Below are 20,083 nucleotides of genomic sequence, written 5' to 3'. Positions count from 1 at the left end.
CACCAAGCATTGGAAATGGTGGTTCTTGCCAGCAGAGTGTCCAACCTTATTCAATGATTCATTTTCTCAAGGCATAGTTTAACTCCTTCATTGCAGATATGTGTTTCAGCTATTTAGTTTGGTTTAGTTTATTATTGTCGCGTGTATAGATGTACAGTGAAAAGCTTTTTGTTGCGTGCTATCCAGTCAGCAGAAAGTCTATACATAATTACAATCAAGCTGTCCATAGTGTACAGATACAGGATAAAGGGAATAATGTTTCATGCAAGATAAAGTCTGATCAAAGATAGTCTGAAGGTTTCCAAGGAGGCAGATGAAATGTCAGTACCCTAGTTGGAGATAGGATGGTTCAGCTGCCTGATAACAGCTGGGAAGAAACTGTCCTTGAATCTGGAGGTGTGTCTCCGGACACCCAGTCCGGATTTTCTCCAGAGAACCCGGAGAAAACCCACACGGTCACAGGAAGAATGTGCACTTCTGTATCTCTTGTCTGATAGGAGAGGGGGAGAAGAAGGAGTGTCTGGGGTGAGTGGTCCTTGGTTTAATTAATTTTGTTCTGCCTGTTTCTTTCCTTCCCCACCTTGCTCATAGTGGCTGATTATTGCTTGGTAAATATGCTGCAGTGCTTCACCAAAGCTGGGTATGAAATCACGAGAGGACTAGATCGGTCAGATGCCCAATCTCTTGCCCAGAGTATGTGAATTGAGGACCATAGGTGAAGGGGAAAAGATTTAATAGGAACCTGAGGGGTAACTTTTTCACTGTAACGATGGTGGGTGTATGGACCAAGGTGCCAGAGGAGGTAGTTGAGGCAGGGACTATCCCAACATTTAAGAAGCAGGTAGACAGGTACATGGATAGGACATGCTTGGAGGGATATGGACCAAATGCAAGCAGGTGGGACTAATGTAGATGGGACATGTTGGCTGGTGTGGCAAGTTGGGCCAAAGGGTCTGTTTCCACACTGTATCACTCTATGACTCCAAGTACCTATTGCAGTAATCCTATTCCTAGCACTTGTTTCCATACCATGTCCTTGCCAATGAGTGCTTGGCTCATGGTGTACATTACAGAAGAAAAACAGGCCTTCGGTCCACATTGACGCCGTTAAACTAATCTCCACTGCCCGCATGTGATTCATATTCCTCCATATACAGGTGCCTGTCCAAAAATCTCTTGTGCATCACAACTGCATCTGCCTCCACCACCACCCCTAGCAGCGCGTTCCAGGCACCCACCACCCTCTGCAGGGGGGAAAAAAAACTTGCCCCGTACGTCTCCTTTAAACTGTGCCCCTCTCACTTTAAAGCTGTGCTCTCTAGTATTTGACATTTCTACCCCGGGAGGAATGGAAGTGATTTGCAATTGGGTTGTTGGAGGAATGTCAGATTGCAAAGATACTCTGCCTGATTAGCCATCGTGGAGAGGGAGTTCTGAATGGTTCAAAGTTTAGAGAGTGAACCTATGATTAACTCCCCGCCTGTAAAATAAGAACTGTGTCAGAGATTACGGGGAAAAGGCAGGAGAATGGGGTTAGGAGGGAGAGATAGATCAGCCAAGATTGAATGGCGGAGTAGACTTGATGGGCCGAGTAGCCTCATTCTGCTCCTGTCACTTATGACCTTATGACCTTCTAACTGTGATTGGATTGTCATCCACTCTGCAGGAATTGAAATTGGCTGGGTTTGCGCTGGGAGGCAGTTGCGATTGGCTAGTTGCATGCAATAGGGAGCTGTGATTGGCCCGCTGCTTGGAATTGGCTATTGGCTATTGGATGGGCGAGTTTTGATTGGCTCTGTCTACAGTGCAGGAATTGTAATCTGAAGAAGGGACTCGTCCCAAAACTTCACCTTTTCCTTTATCTCCAGAGATGCTGCCTGATTTGAGTTACTCCAGCATTTTGTGTCTATCTATAATTGTAATTGGCTATCTGCTGGGAGGGAGCTGTGATTGAGCTGCTTGCAAGGAGGGAGGTGTCATTGGCTTTTGGAGTGTGCGAGTTTCCATTGGCTCCCTTTGTGGATCAGGAGCTAGGGCAGGGACGGAGCAGTGAGTCAGTTCAGGATCCACAGCCTGTTTATCATATTGTTTACAGTGTACTATGTTTACATATTCTGTTGTGCTGCAGCAAGTAAGAATGTTATTGTTCTATCTGGGACACATGACAATAAAACTCTCTTGACTCTTGACGAGTGAGAGCAATGAAACCCTGTGTCTGTCGCTGTCTCCTGCACTCGGCTCGTCAGTTAGTAGAGCGTGACACTCCTCCCCTGCCTGGGGCCCCAGTGTCGGTGATATTCCTCCTGGATCTGAAGAAACGTTTGGCACTGGTCATACACCACTCTGGACAACCTGTGAGGCAGAGGCAAGAAAGGGAAACACAGGAGTCAAAACACCAGCGATTATCTTTCTCTCGATCGTCTGTGGCAACGAACTGGACAGGATTACGCGATGTAAAGTACTGGGGCACTCAGTGGCCTGAATTCCAACTGGATTGTTCAAAATTCCCTCTGGAATTCTGAAGAGAGGTCCCGACCCGAAACGTCGCCTATGCACATTCTCCAGAGATGCTGTCTGGTCGGCTGTGTTACTCCAGCACATTGTGTCTTTTTTTGTAAACCAGTATCCGCTGTTCCTTGCGTCTCCGTTAAACTCTGGAATTCTGCATCCGGACTCTGGGATCAGCTCTGTGACTTCTCAACGAGGGACTTCAGCACATCCTTTGCCATCCTGACTCCGGCTGCCGAGGGTAGAATAATGTCTGTGTACGGCCACTACACCCTCAGTATGATTTAGAGAGGGAGAAGGAGGTGACTGAGCGGGGGGGGGGGGGGGGGGAGGAGGAGAGAGATAGAGAAAGTGAGAGCGAGTGAGGGAGGGAGAAAGAGAGAGGGTGGAAGAGGAAGTGTTACAGAGAGGGAGGGAGAGGGGGGGGGAGAGAGTGACAGGGAGAGCAGGACGGAGAGAGAGAAAGAGACAGTATCAGAGAGACAGAATCAAATAGAGAGGAGAGGGAGAGGATGTCAGAGAAGGGGGCAGATTGATGAAGAGAGGGTGGGAGAGGCAGAGAGAAGGGTGAGAGATTATATGATCTGATTAAATTGATCCTCATGGCCTTTTGGAAACTTGGAATTAAATGTGCGTTGGTGTCAGTCTTCTAGTCGCCAGCCACAACTGACTGAATCAAATATTTTATTTTCCCCAAATACCTTCCCACATTTGGAGCGTCTGTGCTGGGAATAATTCCCAGCGGAGGAGGACAGTCTGTGTGGACATAAGGAGCTGCAGATTTCCTCCAGCACTTGGTGTTTTGCTCAGGACCTCTGAGTGTCTGCAGAGGGACTGCGGGAGTCTGTATATCTGGGTGTCACTGTCTGCTGACCGTCGAATACGCTGCATGAACTGACTGCTCTCACTGATACAGCAGAACAGAGAAAGTCTATGTCACCACAGTGAGGTCTGCCCTCTTTACACTTTCGTCTTGAGAGATACAGCACGGAAACAGGCCCTTCGTTCACCAAGTCCGCGCTGGCCTGCGATCCCCGTACACTAGCACCACCCAACACACTAGGGACAATTTACAATTTACAGAAGCGAATTCACATGCAAACCTGCACGTATTTGGAGTGTGGAAAAAAAACCAGGGTGCCTGGAGAAACCCTAAGACGGTGACGGGGAGAACGTAGAAACTGCACACAGACAGCACCCGTAGTCAGGATTGAACCTGGGTCCCTGGTGGAGTGAAGCAGCAACTCTACCCGCTAAGCCAACGTGCAGCACCCGCTGCAACATCCAGCCGTCCCATCCACGGTGCAGAGCGAGAGTCTCAACCGTTCGCCTTGTGCTTTGGGAGTCGTAGCTGGGGGCTCGTCGATGCTAAGGATGATGTCCCTGTGCTTCAGGCTAAGGGGCAGAAGCCGGGCCCCAACCCCTGCCGTGCCCTCCTGCCGCATGCAGGCCCCGCTCCGCTGCTGGGCGCTGCCTTCCCTGCGTCGTGTCCGGTGTTTCCCCGAGTCGGGGCCGGCAGCTCGTCAGTGTAAGTCACCTTCATTCCTGCATCTCCCCTCACGCCCGTCGCCATGTCACCCCGGTCATTTCTTCGTCTCTCTGCTCCCGTCCGGCAGAAGGTACAGAATTTTGAAAGCGTGCACCACCAGACTCAGGAACAGCTTCCCCTGTTATCAGGCTTGTGAATGGTCCTTCCATAAGCTGTGGTATTGTCTGATTCACCTCTACCCCATTGCGCACATTGGACTTTGAACTGATGAGCTTCAAAGCTGAGAACTGTATTCTACACTTCCCCTTTCCCTTAGCTCTACCTATTGTACTTGAGTTTGACATGATTATATTTATGTATAGTATAGACGGATCCAAGATGGTGCCCAAGCCAGGTGGTTCTTAGCGTGCTGGCCACAGAAGTGGATCTGCAATCACACATCACAATCGCTCCACTCTTTTAAATCTCTACTCCAACAGCAGCAATACTTACTTTACCTGTGGCAGTACTTGTGGGTGGCTTGATGATAATCATGTATAGTCTTTCTGCTGACTGGTTAGCATGCAACAAAAGCTTCTCGCTGTAGCCCGGTGCAAGTGACAATCAACTAAACTGAACTTTGACCTGTTTGAATAGCACGCAAAACAGAGCTTTTCTCTGCACCTCAGTACACCTGACAATAATAAACCTAAAAGTGAATAAATGGTGGAACAGGTTTGATGGGCTGAATGGTCTCCTCCCATTCATTTCTCAAGCCTTAGAATGGACACATCTGTTGGAATGCATGTGTGGGAGAGATGTCTTTACTGGCGTAAAGACGTTTTAATAAATAATTTGCAATGGCGTTGGGCAGAGCGGGGAGTTTTCCCAGGGTCTGAGGTGCTCTCTCTGGATGTGCAGTGCAGTGTGTCCACTCTTGCCTTTGATCACTGCTGCAGGGAGAGAACGAGGGGAGACCAAGTCATTACTCAACCCTTCTCTTGTGTCTGCCGGGTCCTTCCACCACTGGTGTCACCGGTATCAGATTTAAAGAAAATGCAAATAGTTGACCTTGAGATAATTGACCTTGAGACCAAAGCTTTGGGAAGATTAGTGGGAAGAAATCAGTGTAAAATAAAATAGCAAAGAATATCATCTGTCGGCAACTGGGTGCATGCTTGCACAAAACTCCCACTGTATTTAATAGCTGAATCTTGCAGTCGGGTCGAGTCATAAAACGTACATTGGATCCCTGATCAGAGAAAATATGACATTAAGAATTCTCTTCCTTGCTTTTACTTTATATTACGTTGTAGAAGATATTGTTGCGGCCACGTTCGGAGTATTGTGTTCAGCTTTGGTCACCCTGCTATAGGGTGGATATCGTTAAGCTGCAAAGTATGCAGAGAAGATTTACGACCGGACTTGAGGGCCTGAGCCATAGGGAGGGTATTGATTTGATACTTAGATGTATCTTCCTTTCTTAGATAGATGTCTCGTTAGAGTTGTGTTTTCACTGTGATTTTGTATCTGTAAATAAACTTATTTTTGTAGTGAAAGAGTAGCATCACAGGCCGATTACGGACTGATTGCACTGCAGACTTTTGAAAGTGATATCAAGTGGCAATAATGACAATTGTGTGTAATCCAAAGCAAATTAAAGAGAGACTGAAAGATTGACGATCACTCCTGTCATCTCATCCTGACACAAGGTTGTTTGTGTCTGTGTTTGTGTGTCTGTGTAGGTGTCTCTGTGGTTTAGAGATATAGCATGCAAACAGGCTCACCGAGTCTACGCCGACCAGTGAACACCCGTTCATACTAGTTCTCTTTTATTCCACTTTTTTTTCCAGTCCCTAGGGGGCAATTTACAGTGGGCAATTAACCTACAAACCCGCATGTCTTTGAGATGTGGGACAAAACTGGAGAATCCCTGATTGTCTTTTCTCATCGCAAGCAACAGAGTATGGACTGCAATGCGCTGCAAGTCAGAGTAAGAGACCTTTCGCCTCTTTGTGGCTGTACTTGCCCCTAGTCGTCGATAACCTCTCCTTTCCCACAGATGGCGAGGCACAGTGGTGCAGCAGGTAGTGCCGCTGCGTCACAGTGTCAGGGACCTGGCTTTAATCCTGACCTCGGGTGCTGCGTGTGTGGAGTTTGTAAGATCACCCGATCACCCTGTGACCACGTGGGATTTCCTCCCACATCCCAAAAAAGTGCGGGTTTGTAGGTTAATTGGCTTTTGTAAGTTCCCCCTAGTTTGTAGATTGCGAAAGTGAGATAATATAGAACTAGTGTATAGGTGATCGATGGTCAGCATGGACTCGAAGTAAATTAAACTAAATCGACATTCTCTACACATAGTGGTCCATGCAAAATTATGAGAGGCATAGATAGGGTAAACAGCCAGAACCTTTTTTCCCAGGATTAAAAATTAGAGACTAGAGGACATAACTTTAAGGTGAGAAGGATAAAGTTTAAAAGAGATGTGTGGGGCAGTTTTTTTTACATAGAGTGGTGGTGCCTGGAATGTGCTGCTGGGGATGGTGGTGGAGGCAGATACGATAAAGGCATTTAAGAGTCTTTTGGATAGGCACATGGAATGGAGGGATATGGAATTTATGCAGGCATTTCAGAGTTGGTCTTAGTTGGCATCATGCTCGGCACAGACATGGTAGGCCAAGGGTTCTTGTGCTGTACTTGATGTTACTTGTGTCTGTGTTTGATGTTCATTGAAGGATGTTTCCCCGAAAGTGACGCCACAGATAGATAGGGTGGTAAAGAAAGGTTTTTTTTTTGTCTATTGACCTTCATCAGTCAAGGTATTCGATATAGAAGTTGGGACATTGTCGCGAAGTATTGTGATCAGATTTGGTCACCCTGCTCTAGCAAGGAGGTCATTAAGCTGGAAAGAGTGCAGTGAAGGTTTACAAGGATGTTGCCAGGACTCAAGGCCCTAGGCTACAGGGAGAGGTTGAGCAGGCTGGGGCTCGATTCCTTGGAGCACAGAAGGCTGAGGAGTGATCTTCTAGAGGTGTGTACAATTTTATGGGGAATGAATAGGGTGAGTAGGAGAATCAAGAACCAGAGGATGTAAGTTGTTTAAGAAGGAACTGCAGATGCTGGAAAATCGAAGGTAGACAAAAGTGCTGGAGAAACAGCGGGTGAGGCAGCATCTATGGAGCGAAGGAAATAGGCAACGTTTCGCGTTGCCTCACCCGCATAGATGCTGCCTTCTCCAGCACTTTTGTCTACCAGAGGATGTAAGTTTAAGGTGAAAAGAGCAAGTTTTAAAAGGAAACAGAAGGTGGCGAGTGCCTGGTATATGGAATGAGCTGCCAGAGGAGGTAGTTGAGGAAGGTCCCATAAAAATATTTAAAAGACATTTGGATAGATATATGGAATAGGAAAGGTTTAGAGGGATACGGGGCCAAACGGGGCAGGTGTGGCTAGTGTAGATGGAGCATCGTGGGCAGCATGGGAAGATGGGCTGAAGGGCCAGTTTCTGTGCTGTATATATCTGTGATGCTTAAGTAATAGAGTAAGACTTTTATTGTTCTTTTCCCGGCTCATATGACAAATAAATACTCTTGACTCATGACATTGGATTTGAACGTTCATGAGACCACACCAGTGTGTGTGTGTGTGTAAGAGAGATGAGAGAGACTCCCCAAGGGATCCGTTCCCTGTAGCTCCGAATGTGATAAGCCACATTTGAAAGACATTTTAAATTGAAATTGCACTAATGAAAGTTGAGTTCTCAATTGCAGTACTGACCAACCTAATTAGATTCTGGGTGTGGTGAACAATGTATTGTGTGAAAACATTGAGACATCGAAAATATTGAAAGCCTTTCATCTTTATGTAGAATTTAGTGGTACAGAAACAGGCATTCCACACCAGCTAGTGACTGCCAGTGTTTTACATCCCCACACACTACCTAGTTTTTACGAGCATATCATTTTGTTTTACAGCAGATAATACATATAATAATCAGACCACCTCTTGCATTACCATGGAGTTTTTCTATCTGATTGTATTTTGCACGAATGTCCTGCCTTTTGTTTGCAGACTCCTCTCGAATGTTATGTGTGACATGATTTTTCTGTGTTGTCTCAGTCTGTATGCCTGTGATGTTGCAGCAAGCAAGATTTTTCATTGTAGCTGGCCCTCACTGTACTTTTACATATCAGGGGCGGCCCAATGACGCAGCTAGTAGAACTCCTGCCTCACAGCTCCAGAGACTGACGTCCGCTGCTGTCTGTGTGGAGATTGCACGTTCTCCCAGTGACCGTGTGGGTTTCCTCCGGGTGCTCCGGTTTCCTCCCACATCCCAAAGACATGCAGGTTTGTAGGTTGATTGGCCCTCTCTAAATTGCCCCTAGTACGTAGGGAGTGGATTAGAAAATAAGGTAGAACAAGTGGAAACTGATGATCAATGGTCAGCATGCACTCAGTGGGCCGAAGGGCCTATTTCCATGCTGTGTCTTTCAATAAAATAATCAATCACTTAAGAGATTATTGAGGTCTTCGGTCTATAACATCATTTGTAAACAACATCTCGGACATTCAATAGCATCAGTCCTATCTTGGCAGTGTCAACTACGTGTGTGAGGATCTGTTTGTAGGGAGTGGATGAGAAATTGGAATAACATAGAACTAGTGTGAACGCATGATCACTGGTTGGCGTGGAGTTGGTGGACCTGTTTCTATGCTGGATCCATAAGCAAAACTAAATAATAAACTCAATTTGACTTGATTTGAAATGATACAAAGTGCTGGATTAACTCAGCAGGTCAGGCAGCATCTCGGGAAAACATGGATAGACGACATTTTGGTTCGGGACCTTTCTAATTGAAATTACATGAATGAAAGATTTGCTTTTTTTTTTAAACGAGGAACTGCAGATACTAGGTTACAAAAAAAAGACACGGTGCTGGAGTAATTCAGTGGCTCAGATGGCATCTCTGGGGAATATTATTGTTTGCCAGGGATGCTTTAGTTTAGTTTATTGCCACGTGCATTGAGGTAGAGTGCAAAGCTTTTTGTGCGTGTTATCAGTCAGCTGAAAGACAATACATGATTACAATCAAGTCACCCACAGTGTACAGATACAGGATAAAGGGAATAACATATGTTGCAAGATAATGTCCATAAAGTTCGATTAAAGATAGTCTGAGGGTCTCCAATGAGGTGGATGGTCGGTCAGAGCTGCTCTTCAGATGGTGATAGGATGGTTCAGTTGCCTGATGACAACTGGGAATAAACTGTCCCTGAATCTGGAGGTGTAGGTTTTCACACTTCTGTACCTATTATTTGACCCACTGAGTTACTCTAGCACATTGAGTCTTTTTTGTACTTGACTTGACAAAGTTGGAACCCCAGTACCAGTGAGCAAGTGCTGCAAAGCCAGAAGTATCATCTTCTGAGTGAGATACCTTACCAGATGGAAGAGAGAGATCCCATGGTATTAAAGCAGTATCTGCAGTTCCATGTTTCTTCCTTCTCTCTTATTTGGAGTAATGTGTTCAGTTTCAGTCACCTTGCTTTAGGAAGGATGTCATAAACTGCAAAAAAGTGCAAAGAAGATTTATGAGGATGTTGCCAGAACTCGAGCACTGAGCTCTCAGGAGAGGATGGGCAGGTGTCGACATTATTCCTTGGAGTGCAGGTGTATTCCTTGGTTCCACCAAGATGCAGGACAGAACGCCACAAGAGTTCCTTCTTCCCTGTGGGTATCAAACTGTAAAACTCCTCCCCCTTCTGTCATGAGGTAGTCTGAGACTGACTCCCCTCCCTCCTCCCTCCCCCCCCCCCCCCCTCCCCCCCCCCCCCCCCCCCCCCAATCTTTCCACATCCCCCAATCCTTTCCACTCATCACTTTAATTTCACGTTTCATGGATTTTGTGTTTTTATGACTCCTGGCAGAGCAATTTCCCTCCTGGGATGAATACAATTCTATCGTATTGGATAAAATCATGAGAGGAATAGATAATATACAGTCTTTTACATAGGGTAGCAGAATCAAGACCCCAGAGGATATAGGTTAAGGAGAGTGGAGAAAGATTTAATAGGAACCTGAGGGGTAACATTTTCACTGAGGGTGGTGGGTATATGGAATAAGCAGCCAGAGGAGGTAGCTGAGGCAGGTACTATAACAGGATTTAGACAGGTACATGGATAGGAAAGGTTTGGAGGGAAATGGGCCAACCACAGGCAGTAGATGCACCCTTTATCTTGTATCTGTGCACTGTGGACGGCTTGATTGTAATCGTGCATAGTCTTTTATTTGACTGGTTAACGTACAAACAAAAGCTTTTCATGTACCTTGGTACATCTGACAATAATAATAATTAACTGATAAACTAATGATGGGACAAGTGTAGATGTGGCATCTTGGTTGTCATGGGCAAGTTCAGCCAAAGTCCTGATCCCATGCTGTACGACTCTATGAAGACATAGAACACATCTTTCACTTTCCCTCTGAATCTGCAGCCAGGTTAAATCTGTAGGAAGCAGATAGGAAGAAGGGTCTTGACCCAAAACGTTGCCTTGTCCATTGCCCTCCATTGATGCTGCCTGACCTGCTAAGTTCCTCCAGTGCTTTTTTCCTTTTGTAAACCAGCATCTGCAGTTCCTTGTTTCTACAGAGCTTGTGTCGGTTCTGTGTGACGGTGAACTTTGACCTCTGACCTCTTGCCCACAGTTCCCCGGGTCAACGGCCACACGAAGGTGGAGAGGCGGCACGAGATCGGGGGCTACGAGAGCTCCTCCACGCTGATGAGCAGTGAGCTGGAATCCACCAGCTTCTTTGACTCGGAAGAAGATGATTCCACAAGCAGGTGAGGCAGCTGCGATAATGTCGGGCCCAGCTGAGACCATAGTTGCAGTATAGACTCCGACCGAAGGACAGACATTTCACAGGAGAAGGGGGAGAATAGAAGGCCAGGCCCTGGTTCTGTACCCGCTGGAGTTTAGGATGAGGGGGGGACCTCATTGAAACTTACCGAATAGTGAAAGGCCTGGATGCCCAAGAGTGCTGCCCACGCTCTGCTCCCTCCCCTCCATTGAGTCTGTCCAAAATGGGGCGAGCATCGAGGACTGCTTCACCCCACCAGTTTACCCTCCTACCATGAGGCGCTAGAGGTCTCTCCTAGGAGCCGAGAGGGCGGCGGCCTCACTCTACTAAACAAAAGGACATCTATTCCTTTATGTCGCTCTTCAAGGGAAAGGAGTATGAGGAGGAATTTCTTTAGAAAGGAGATGAGGAGGAATTTCTTTAGCCAGAGGGTGGTGAATCTGTGGAATTAATTGTCACAGACGGTGGTGGAGGCAAAGTCATTGGGTATTTTTAAAGTGGAGATTGACAGATTCTTGATTAGTAAAGGAGTCAAAGGTTATGGGGAGAAGACAAGAGGGTGGGGTCGAAAGGGAAAGATAAATCAGCCATATTGAATGGCGGAATAAACTCGAAAGGCCAAATGTTCTAATTCTGCTCCTATAACCTATGGACCAATGTGTGGGATGGAGGGAGTGCAGTGAAGATGTGGCACGGTGGCGCAGCGGGTAGAACCATTGCCTCAGTACCAGAGATCCGGGTTTCGATCCTGACTACAGGTGTTCCGGTTTCCTCCCACATCCCAATACCATGCGGGTCTGTAGGCGAATTGGCCTCTGTACATCGCCCCCTGTGTATAGGGAGAGACAGGGGGATAACATATAACTAGTGTTGATGGGTGAATAAAAATCACCCAGTGACTTGGCCTCCACCTCAGTGGTGGTACCATCCTGTGCTGAAACTCTAATCTCTGGAATGCAGCCTTTCAACCTTTCCATCTCCCAGCCTCTCCCTCCCACTTCTACTTAGATCCTTGACAAGTAATAGGTGGATACAGGTATGTGGGGGGGGGGGGGGGGGGGTAATTTTCCAAAGCAGCTCATTGTGGGAACATAAAACACAAAATGTTTGCAACTCAGCGCGTCAGGCAGCTTCTCTGGTGAATGTGGATAGGTAATGTTTCGGGTTGGACTTTGGCCAGAGATGCTGCCTGACTCACTGAGTTAATCCAGCACTTTTTCTTTTTTTTGTAAATGAGCACCTGCAGTTCCTTGTGCCAAACCTCATTGTGGCCATTGGATTTAGTCTCTGCAACTGATGCGCTATAATGCTGAGAACTATATTCTGCACTCTGTATCTTCCCCTTTGCTCTACCTATTGTACTTGAGTCTGACTTGGTTGTATTCATGTATAGTATTGTTTGATCTCAGGCGACACAGTGGCGCAACGGTAGAGCTGCTGCCTCACGGCGCCAGATCCTGACTCTGGGTGCTGTCTGTATGGAGTTTGTATGTTCTCCCTGTGACTGCATGGGTTTTCTACGGGTGCTCGGTTTCCTCCCACATTTCAAGACGTACAGGTTTGACGGTTTATTGGCTTTTGTAAGTTATCTCGGGGATAGATGGTTGGCGCAGACTCGGTGAGGCGAAGGGCCTGTTTCCACTCTGTATCTCTAAACGCTATAAACTCATGCAACACAAAGCTTCTTACTGTACATGTGACAGTGTAATAAACCAAAAATCTAAAACCCAACTTCTTAATTGTTCTTAGTCATTGTGAATACTTTGTATGTAACGTAATCGTACGTTGATCATAAAGTCATCTCTGAACTTGTTACTTCAACATTTGAGCTGTTTACCACTCTGCCACTTTGCTACCTTGAAGGTGCCATACAAATACAATTCTGTGTTTCTCAGTGAGGTCATGTCAACAATATTTTGTAGGTACACAAAAAAGCTGGAGAAACTCAGCGGGTGCAGCAGCGTCTATGGAGCGAAGCAAATGGGCAACGTTTCGGCCCGAAACGTTGCCTATTTCCTTCGCTCCATAGATGCTGCTGCACCCGCTGAGTTTCTCCAGCTTTTTTGTGTACCTTCGATTTTCCAGCATCTGCAGTTCCTTCTTAAACAATATTTTGTGTTGACTTTTAATATTCTTTAGAGTTGAACAATTCTGCGATTCTTCCTGCCCTCTAGTGGCATACATGGTTCATTGCACCCTATTGCTGTACAGTGAGATTAGATCATCTTAATAATAATAATATCTTTTATTGTCATTGCACTTCAGTGCAACGAGATTTAGTATGTAGCTTCCAACCGATGTAAAAGAAAAGTAAAATAAATAAATAAGCTGTGTGACGTGACCATCCGAGGGAGACAGTCCAGGGGGTATGGGGGGCACTCAGCAGGACCGGTTCAGAGCCGCTATAGCTCTGGGAATAAAGCTGTTTCTGAGTCTGGAGGTTCGGGCGTAGAAGGCCTTGTAACGTCTGCCGGAGGGAAGTAGTTTGAACAGTCCGTTACAAGGGTGTGAGGAGTCTTTATGGATGCTGACGGCCTTCCTGAGGCACCGTGTGTGGTAGATGCCCTCCAAGGCTGGTAGCTGTGTCCCAATGATCGTCTGCGCTCCGTGGACGACGCGCTGAAGAGCTCTCCTCTCCGCCTCCGTGCAGTTGAGATACCACACAGAGATGCTATACGTTAATATGCTCTCTGTGGTGCAGCGGTAGAATGTTGTCAGCAGCTGTTGGGGCAGACCAGTCTTTTTTAATGTCCTCAGGAAGAACAGTCGTTGCTGTGCCTTCTTGACCAGCGCAGCGGTGTTGGTGGACCATGTGAGGTCCTCTGAAATGTGAGTGCCCAGAAACTTAAAGCTGGACACTCTCTCCACACCTTCCCCGTAAATGGAGATTGGGGCGTAGGGGAAGGTCTTTACAGGGGATCTAAATTTACTCTCTCCATTTCATGTTTCACCTCAAATCACTAGCTCTAGCTTGAGGTCCAGCAGGTCCATGATTTCCAAATACACTCCCATTGTCCTCCCTCCTATTAGTCCTATGCCGTTGACTTGACATGTAACATAGAATGTAGAACAGTACAGTGTGTGTAGGAAGGAACTGCAGATGATGGTTTATACTTGGGAGACACAAAATGCTGGTGTAACTCAGTGAGTTAGGCAGCATCACTGGAGAAAAATAATAGATGATGTTTCAGCTCAGAACCCTTCTTCAAAGTCGAAAGAAGGGTTCTGACCTGAGACGTCACCTATTTGTTTTCTCCTAAGATGCTGCCTAACCCATTGAGTTACACCAGCATTTTGTGTCTATCTTTAAATCAGTACAGCACAGGAACAGGCCCTTCAGCCCACAGTCTGTGCCTAACATGCCAAATTCAACTAATCCCCTTTTCCTACGTGATCCATATCTCTCCATTCCCTGCATATCCAGGTACCGATATGAAAGCCTCTAAACGCCACTATCATTTCTGCCTCCACCACCACTTCTGACAGCACGTTCCAGGCACCCATCATCTTCTGTACAAAACCTTGCCCCACACATCTCCTTTAAACTTTGGCTCTCTCGCCTGAAGGCTATGCCCTCTAGTCTTTGACATTTTAAACAATTGGGAAAATATTCTGACTGTCTACCATTAAAAAATTCTGGTACCTGCATGTGGATCGATGTGTAAAGGCTGGATGGGATAATAATTCTATGGACATTTGAAATGCTGAAGGGACTCAGTGGGTCAAGCAGCATCTGTGGAGGAACGTGCACATTGTTCATTTGTCCATCCCCCTCCACGGATCTGCCTGTCCCACTGAGAATCTGTTTGCTTTTTGTCCATCATCATTCCTTATAATAATTAGTCTGCACGATCTTTGTCCCACCCCATCTCTCTTTCCTACCTTTCTCCTCCCTACTACAATCAATCTCAAGTAGGGACCCGACCCGAAAAGCCATCTGTCTGTTCCCTCCACAGACTTTGGCTAGGCTGCTGAGTTTCTCCAGCACTTTGTGCTTTGCCCAACCTTCCAGCATCCGCAGTTCCTTTTGTCTCCTCTATAATCCAGCCTTCTTGAGATAAAGTTTAACGCTTCAATAGTTTTGAGATACAGCACGGAAACAGGCCCTTAGGCCCTTCACGTCCACACCGACCGTCGATCACCCGTACACTAGTTCTACGCTATCTCACTTTCACATCCTACACACTGGGGACAATTAACCTACAAACCTGATCGTGTTTGGGATGTGGGAAGAAACCGTAGCACCCGGAGGAAACCCACGTGATCACAGGGAGAATGTGCAAACTCCACACATAGACTGCACCCAAGGTCAGGATCGAACCCGGGTCTCTGGCGCTGTGAGACAGCAACTCTTCCGCTGCGCCACTGTGATGCCCTAGGTTTGTCTGTGGACTTTGAATGTCAGGATGAGTTGAGCATGTTGTTCTTCCTAGAGTTGTATGTCCAACTGGACAGAATATCTCAGGCATGGTGTGAAGAAGGGCTCGGGTTGGATGAAGGGCTGTGTTTATTATGTACAGAGGGCCTCCCATGAGGTAGATGGAAGGTCAGAACCACTCTCTAGTTGATAGGATGGTTCAGTTGCCTGCTAACTGCTGGGAAGAAACTGCCCCTGAATCTGGAGGTGTGCACGTTCACAATTCTATTCCTCTTGCCTGATGGGAGAGGGGAGAAGAGGGAGTGGCTGGGTTGAGATTGGTCCTTGATTATGCTGGTGGCCTTGCAGAGGCAGCGTGAAGTGTAGATGGATGTAAATGGGAGGTTGGTTTGTGTGATGGTCTGGGCTGCATCCACAATTCTCTGCAATTTCTTGCTGTCTTGGATGTAGTTGGGCCGAAGGGCCTGTTTTGACGCGCTGTCTGTGAGGTGCCGTGACCTTGTTGTGACTCGCTCTCTCTCGCTCCAGGTTCAGCAGCTCCACAGAACAGAGCAACTCGTCCAAACTCATGAGGCGGCACAAGCGGAGGCGGAGGAAACCTCGGATCCCTCGCATCGAACGGGTAGGTGCCCTCCTCACCTCTGTCCCAGCCCCTATTGCACCAGTGAATCTAAGCCGCACATCACTCGGGGTGAAGGCACCCGGTGTTGCTGCCACTGGGTACTGAGAGTGGACCACTCCGGGGCAGGGAGAACACAGTTGCACATAGTTGCCTCTACACTGTCTTGTCGTACACTCTCCAGACATGAACAGCATGGGTTCGAGATAGTATAGCCCCCTGTACACCAGTTCATAAGTTATAGGAGCAGAATTAGGACATTCAGCCCATCGAGTCTACTCCACCAATCAATCATGATATATCTTTCCCTCTCAACAGCATTCTCCTGCCTTCTGCCCAGAACCCCTGACATCCTTACTAATCAGGAATCTGTCAATCTCCGCCTTAAAAATACCCAATGATGGCCTCCACACCCATCTGTGACAACGAATTCCACAGATTCGCCACCCTCTGGCTAAAGAAATTCCTCTTCATCTCCTTTCTAAAGGTAGGTCCTTTTATTCTGAGTCTGTGCCCTCTGATCCTAGACTCTCTGACTAGTGGAAACACCCACTCTAACCAGGCCCTTCACTATTCAGTAAGGTTCAATGAGGTCGCTCCTCATCCTTTTAAACTCCAGCGAGTACTGGCCCAGTGCCATCAAACGCTCATCATATGTTAACCCAATCATTCCTGCGATCATTCTCGTAAACCTCCTCTGGACCCTCTGTAACACCAGCACATCCTTCCTCAGATATGGGACCCAAAACTGCTCACCATACTCAAAATGTGGTCTCTCCATTGCCTTTTAAAACGTCAGCATTACATCCGTGATTTTATATTCTGGTGCTTTGGAAATGAATGCTAACATTACATTTGCCTTCCTTACTACCAATTCAACCTGCAAATTAACCTTTTGGGGATTCCTGCACGAGCAGGATTCTGTTCCCTCATCAGTCTGAAGAAGGGTTTCGGCCCGAAAGGTTGCCTATTTCCTTTGCTCCATCGATGCTGTCTCACCCGCTGAGTTTCCCCAGCACTTTTGTCCAGTACCTTCGATTTTCCAGCATCTGCAGTTCCTTCTTGAACAGGATTCTGTTCCATTCTGTTTTGTAGGGGTTTTTTTTGCACAGTCAGCAAGCATTGCCACTTTTCATTTCACTGCACATCTCATATGCGTATGTGACGAATAAACTTGAATTGACTTGACACTCTCAAGTCCCTTTGCATCTTGCATGTCCCATTAACACACCCTCAAGTCAGGAACAGCATCAGTCAGATACAGAGTGAAGTTCCCTCTGCACTGCCCCATCAAATGTTACAAGATACAGTTCTGGTTCAAATTTGATACCAATTCAAACATCTTTACTGAGTGTGTTGAGGATTGGGACAGGTTTATTGGGCAACTAAGCTTCAGGCATCTACTAATCCTTGCTTGGCCCAGGCAGCATGAAGATGCCTTGAAAGCTCTTGGTATCCATTGAGAAGCAGGCTAGGGAGTGGGAGTAGTTGCGTGCAACAACGGGCAGGAGATGATGATGTACAACTCCAGAAGGGGCATCTTCTAATTCTCCTTCAGTCCCATTTTCTCTGGAACTTGAGGGTGAGGGAAGTCTTGATAGATATCAAATTATGAAAGGCACAGATAGGGTAGACAGTAAGAACCTTTTATCCCCAAGGTGGAAATGTCCAACACTAGAGGGCATAGCTATAAGGTGAGAGGGGGAAAGTTTAATGAAGATGTGCAGCATATTTTTTTACAGTGGGTGCCTGGAACGCATTGCCAGGGTTGGAGGTTTTTTGATAGAACACATGTATATGCGGGGATTGGATGGATATGGATCACGTGCAGGCAGAAGAGATCAGTTTAACTTGACATCAGGTTCGGCACAGACTTTGTGGGCCGAAGGGCCTGTTCCTGTGCTGTAGTGTTTTATGTGACCAAAAGCGCATATAATTGGTTAGATTATAAGGATGCTTCAAACGAGGCGAGAGATAGTTATTCTGTGTAGGAAGGAGCTGCAGATGCTGATTTAAACCAAAGGTAGACACAAATCGCTGGAGTAACTGAGTTACATTTGCAAAGGAAAGCCCATAGCTTTAGAAGCTTTTAGATAGGCAGGGCATGGACGGATATGGATCACGTGCAGGAAGAGAAGATTGGTTTAACTTGGCATCATGTTCGGCACAAACATTGTGGGCTGAAGGGCCCGTTCCTGCTCTGTACTGTTTTATGTTCTGCGTTTGTACACCGTGATGGTTTGGAAACATTGTGAAGGAGCTGCGACTGGTCTCAGCGATGTTGATATATTGCTCTCTTCTGTTCTCTTTCAGTCCTCCTCGTTCAGCAGTATCACAGACTCCACCATGTCCCTCAACATCATCACCGTCACTTTAAACATGGGTAAGTGCGTTCCTTCCTCTTGTGTTTGAGGCAGCAGAGGTCTGCAGCAGGGTGATGCCATCCGGTTCGACATCCGTAGGTGCCCACCCTAAAAGGGGCGCATGCTCCGGGTTGGCGCCAAGCTGCGGTGCTGCTGCTGTCTCTGTTTGTTGTCGTTCACCTGACTGAGGTCAGTTGACAGGGCTCACCAAGGGGAGGTCGACAACATGTGCCCCAGTAAGTGCGCTGATCTTAGTGGGAGAACGGAGTCGATGCAGTAGAATCACTGCCCTACACCTCCAGAGACCCTGGGGTTTGATCCCGATCACGGACGCTGTCTGTACAGAGTTTGCACGTTCTCCCTGTGACCGTGTTGGTTTTCTCTGAGTGCTCCAATTTCCTCCCATGTGCCAAAGATGTGCAGGCTTTGTAGGTTAATTGGCTTCTGTAAATTGACTCTAGTGTGTATGATAGAGCTAGTGTGAACGGGTGATCATTGGTCTGTGTGTAGATTACTTGGCTTTGGTAAGAATTGTAAATTATCCCTAGTGTATAGGATGGTGTTCGTGCACAGGGATCGTGGGTCGGCAGGGACTCGGTGGGCAGAAGGGCCTGTTTCCACGCTGTACCTCTAAAGTAAACTTAACTAAACTTCTGATGGATGCCTGGTGGTGTTTATCAACAAATACCTGGTGAGGGACCCAAACATCACACCTGATGGAGAATACAATAAGCAAAAGGGCACATAGTGTTAGAGTAACTCAGTGGATCAGGCAGCATCTCTGAAGACAATGGATAGGTGATGTTTTGGGTCGGAACCCTTCTTCAGACTGATTGTGGTGGGTGTGGGGTGGGGTGGTGGAGAAAGCTGGAATAGAGGATGGGCAGGACAAAGTCTGGCAAGTGATACGTGGATACAGGTGAGGGGAGTTTAGTTTAGAGATACAGTGTGGAAACGGGCCATTTACACGTCTTCTATGTTATCCAACTTTCACATCAACTCCCTACACAATAGGCAATTTTACAGAGGGCCAATTAACCTACAAACACGCACGTCTTTGGGATGTGGGAGGAAACCGGAGCACCCAAAGGAAACCCACACGGTGATATGGAGAACATGCAAACCCCAGACAAACAGCGCCCGTATTCAGGAACAAACCCGGGTCTCTGACACACTGAGGCAGCAGTTCTACCTGATGCGCCACTGTGCTGCCCTGGTACATTTTTTTCTCTCCTGTAACCTGACATCAATATCAAATATTTTCTTGGCCTCACTATTAACATGGTGATGGGAAATTAGAAGAGATTTGTAAAGGGCCATCAAATAGGGTTGATAGCAGGGATGCGATCATTGATGAAGTATTCAAAGTGTTTAGACCCCTGGTCCAGGTGAATTACATTCATGCACATTAAAAAACACAGGGAACAACTTGGATCTTTTTATGTTCGTAAGGTAAAGGTATAGGAGCAGAAATAGGCATTACGGACCATCAATTCTACTTGCCATTCAATCATCGCTGACCTATCTTTCCCTCTCGACCCCATTCTCCTGCCTCCTCCTCCTCCTAGATAGACAGGTTCTTGATTAGTATGTGTGTGTCAGAGGTTATGGGGAGACGGCAAGAGAATGGATTTAGGAGACAGAGATAGATCAGCCATGATTGAATGGCGTGGTAGACTTGATGGGCCGAATGGCCTAATTCCACTCCTATTTCTTATGACCTCCCCTTAACCCCTGGCACCCATGCTAATCAAGATTCTGTCAATCTCTGCCCTAAAAATATCCATTGACTTGGCCTCCACAGCCACCAATGGCAATAAATTCCACAGATTCACCCACCCTCTGACCAAATAAATTCCTACCCATTCCCTTTTATTCTGACTGTCCC

General features: G+C 46.8%; 1 protein-coding gene across 1 annotated transcript in view; it reads left to right on the top strand.

Annotated features, from left to right (window-relative positions):
* The window catches only part of LOC129703400 (segment polarity protein dishevelled homolog DVL-3), a 74,467-nt gene that overhangs the window by 39,365 nt on the left and 15,019 nt on the right, over window positions 1–20,083 (top strand). Inside the window, exons 5-7 of the mRNA XM_055645801.1 lie at window positions 10,683–10,818; window positions 15,742–15,835; window positions 18,146–18,215. Coding sequence (XP_055501776.1) covers window positions 10,683–10,818; window positions 15,742–15,835; window positions 18,146–18,215 — 300 coding nt within the window. The remainder of the gene's footprint in view (window positions 1–10,682; window positions 10,819–15,741; window positions 15,836–18,145; window positions 18,216–20,083) is intronic.

Source organism: Leucoraja erinacea, chromosome 14, assembly GCF_028641065.1.
Source record: "Leucoraja erinacea ecotype New England chromosome 14, Leri_hhj_1, whole genome shotgun sequence".
Taxonomy (NCBI): domain Eukaryota; kingdom Metazoa; phylum Chordata; class Chondrichthyes; order Rajiformes; family Rajidae; genus Leucoraja; species Leucoraja erinaceus.
Note: the sequence above shows the minus strand (reverse complement) of the source record. Positions and strands in the feature narration are given on the sequence as shown.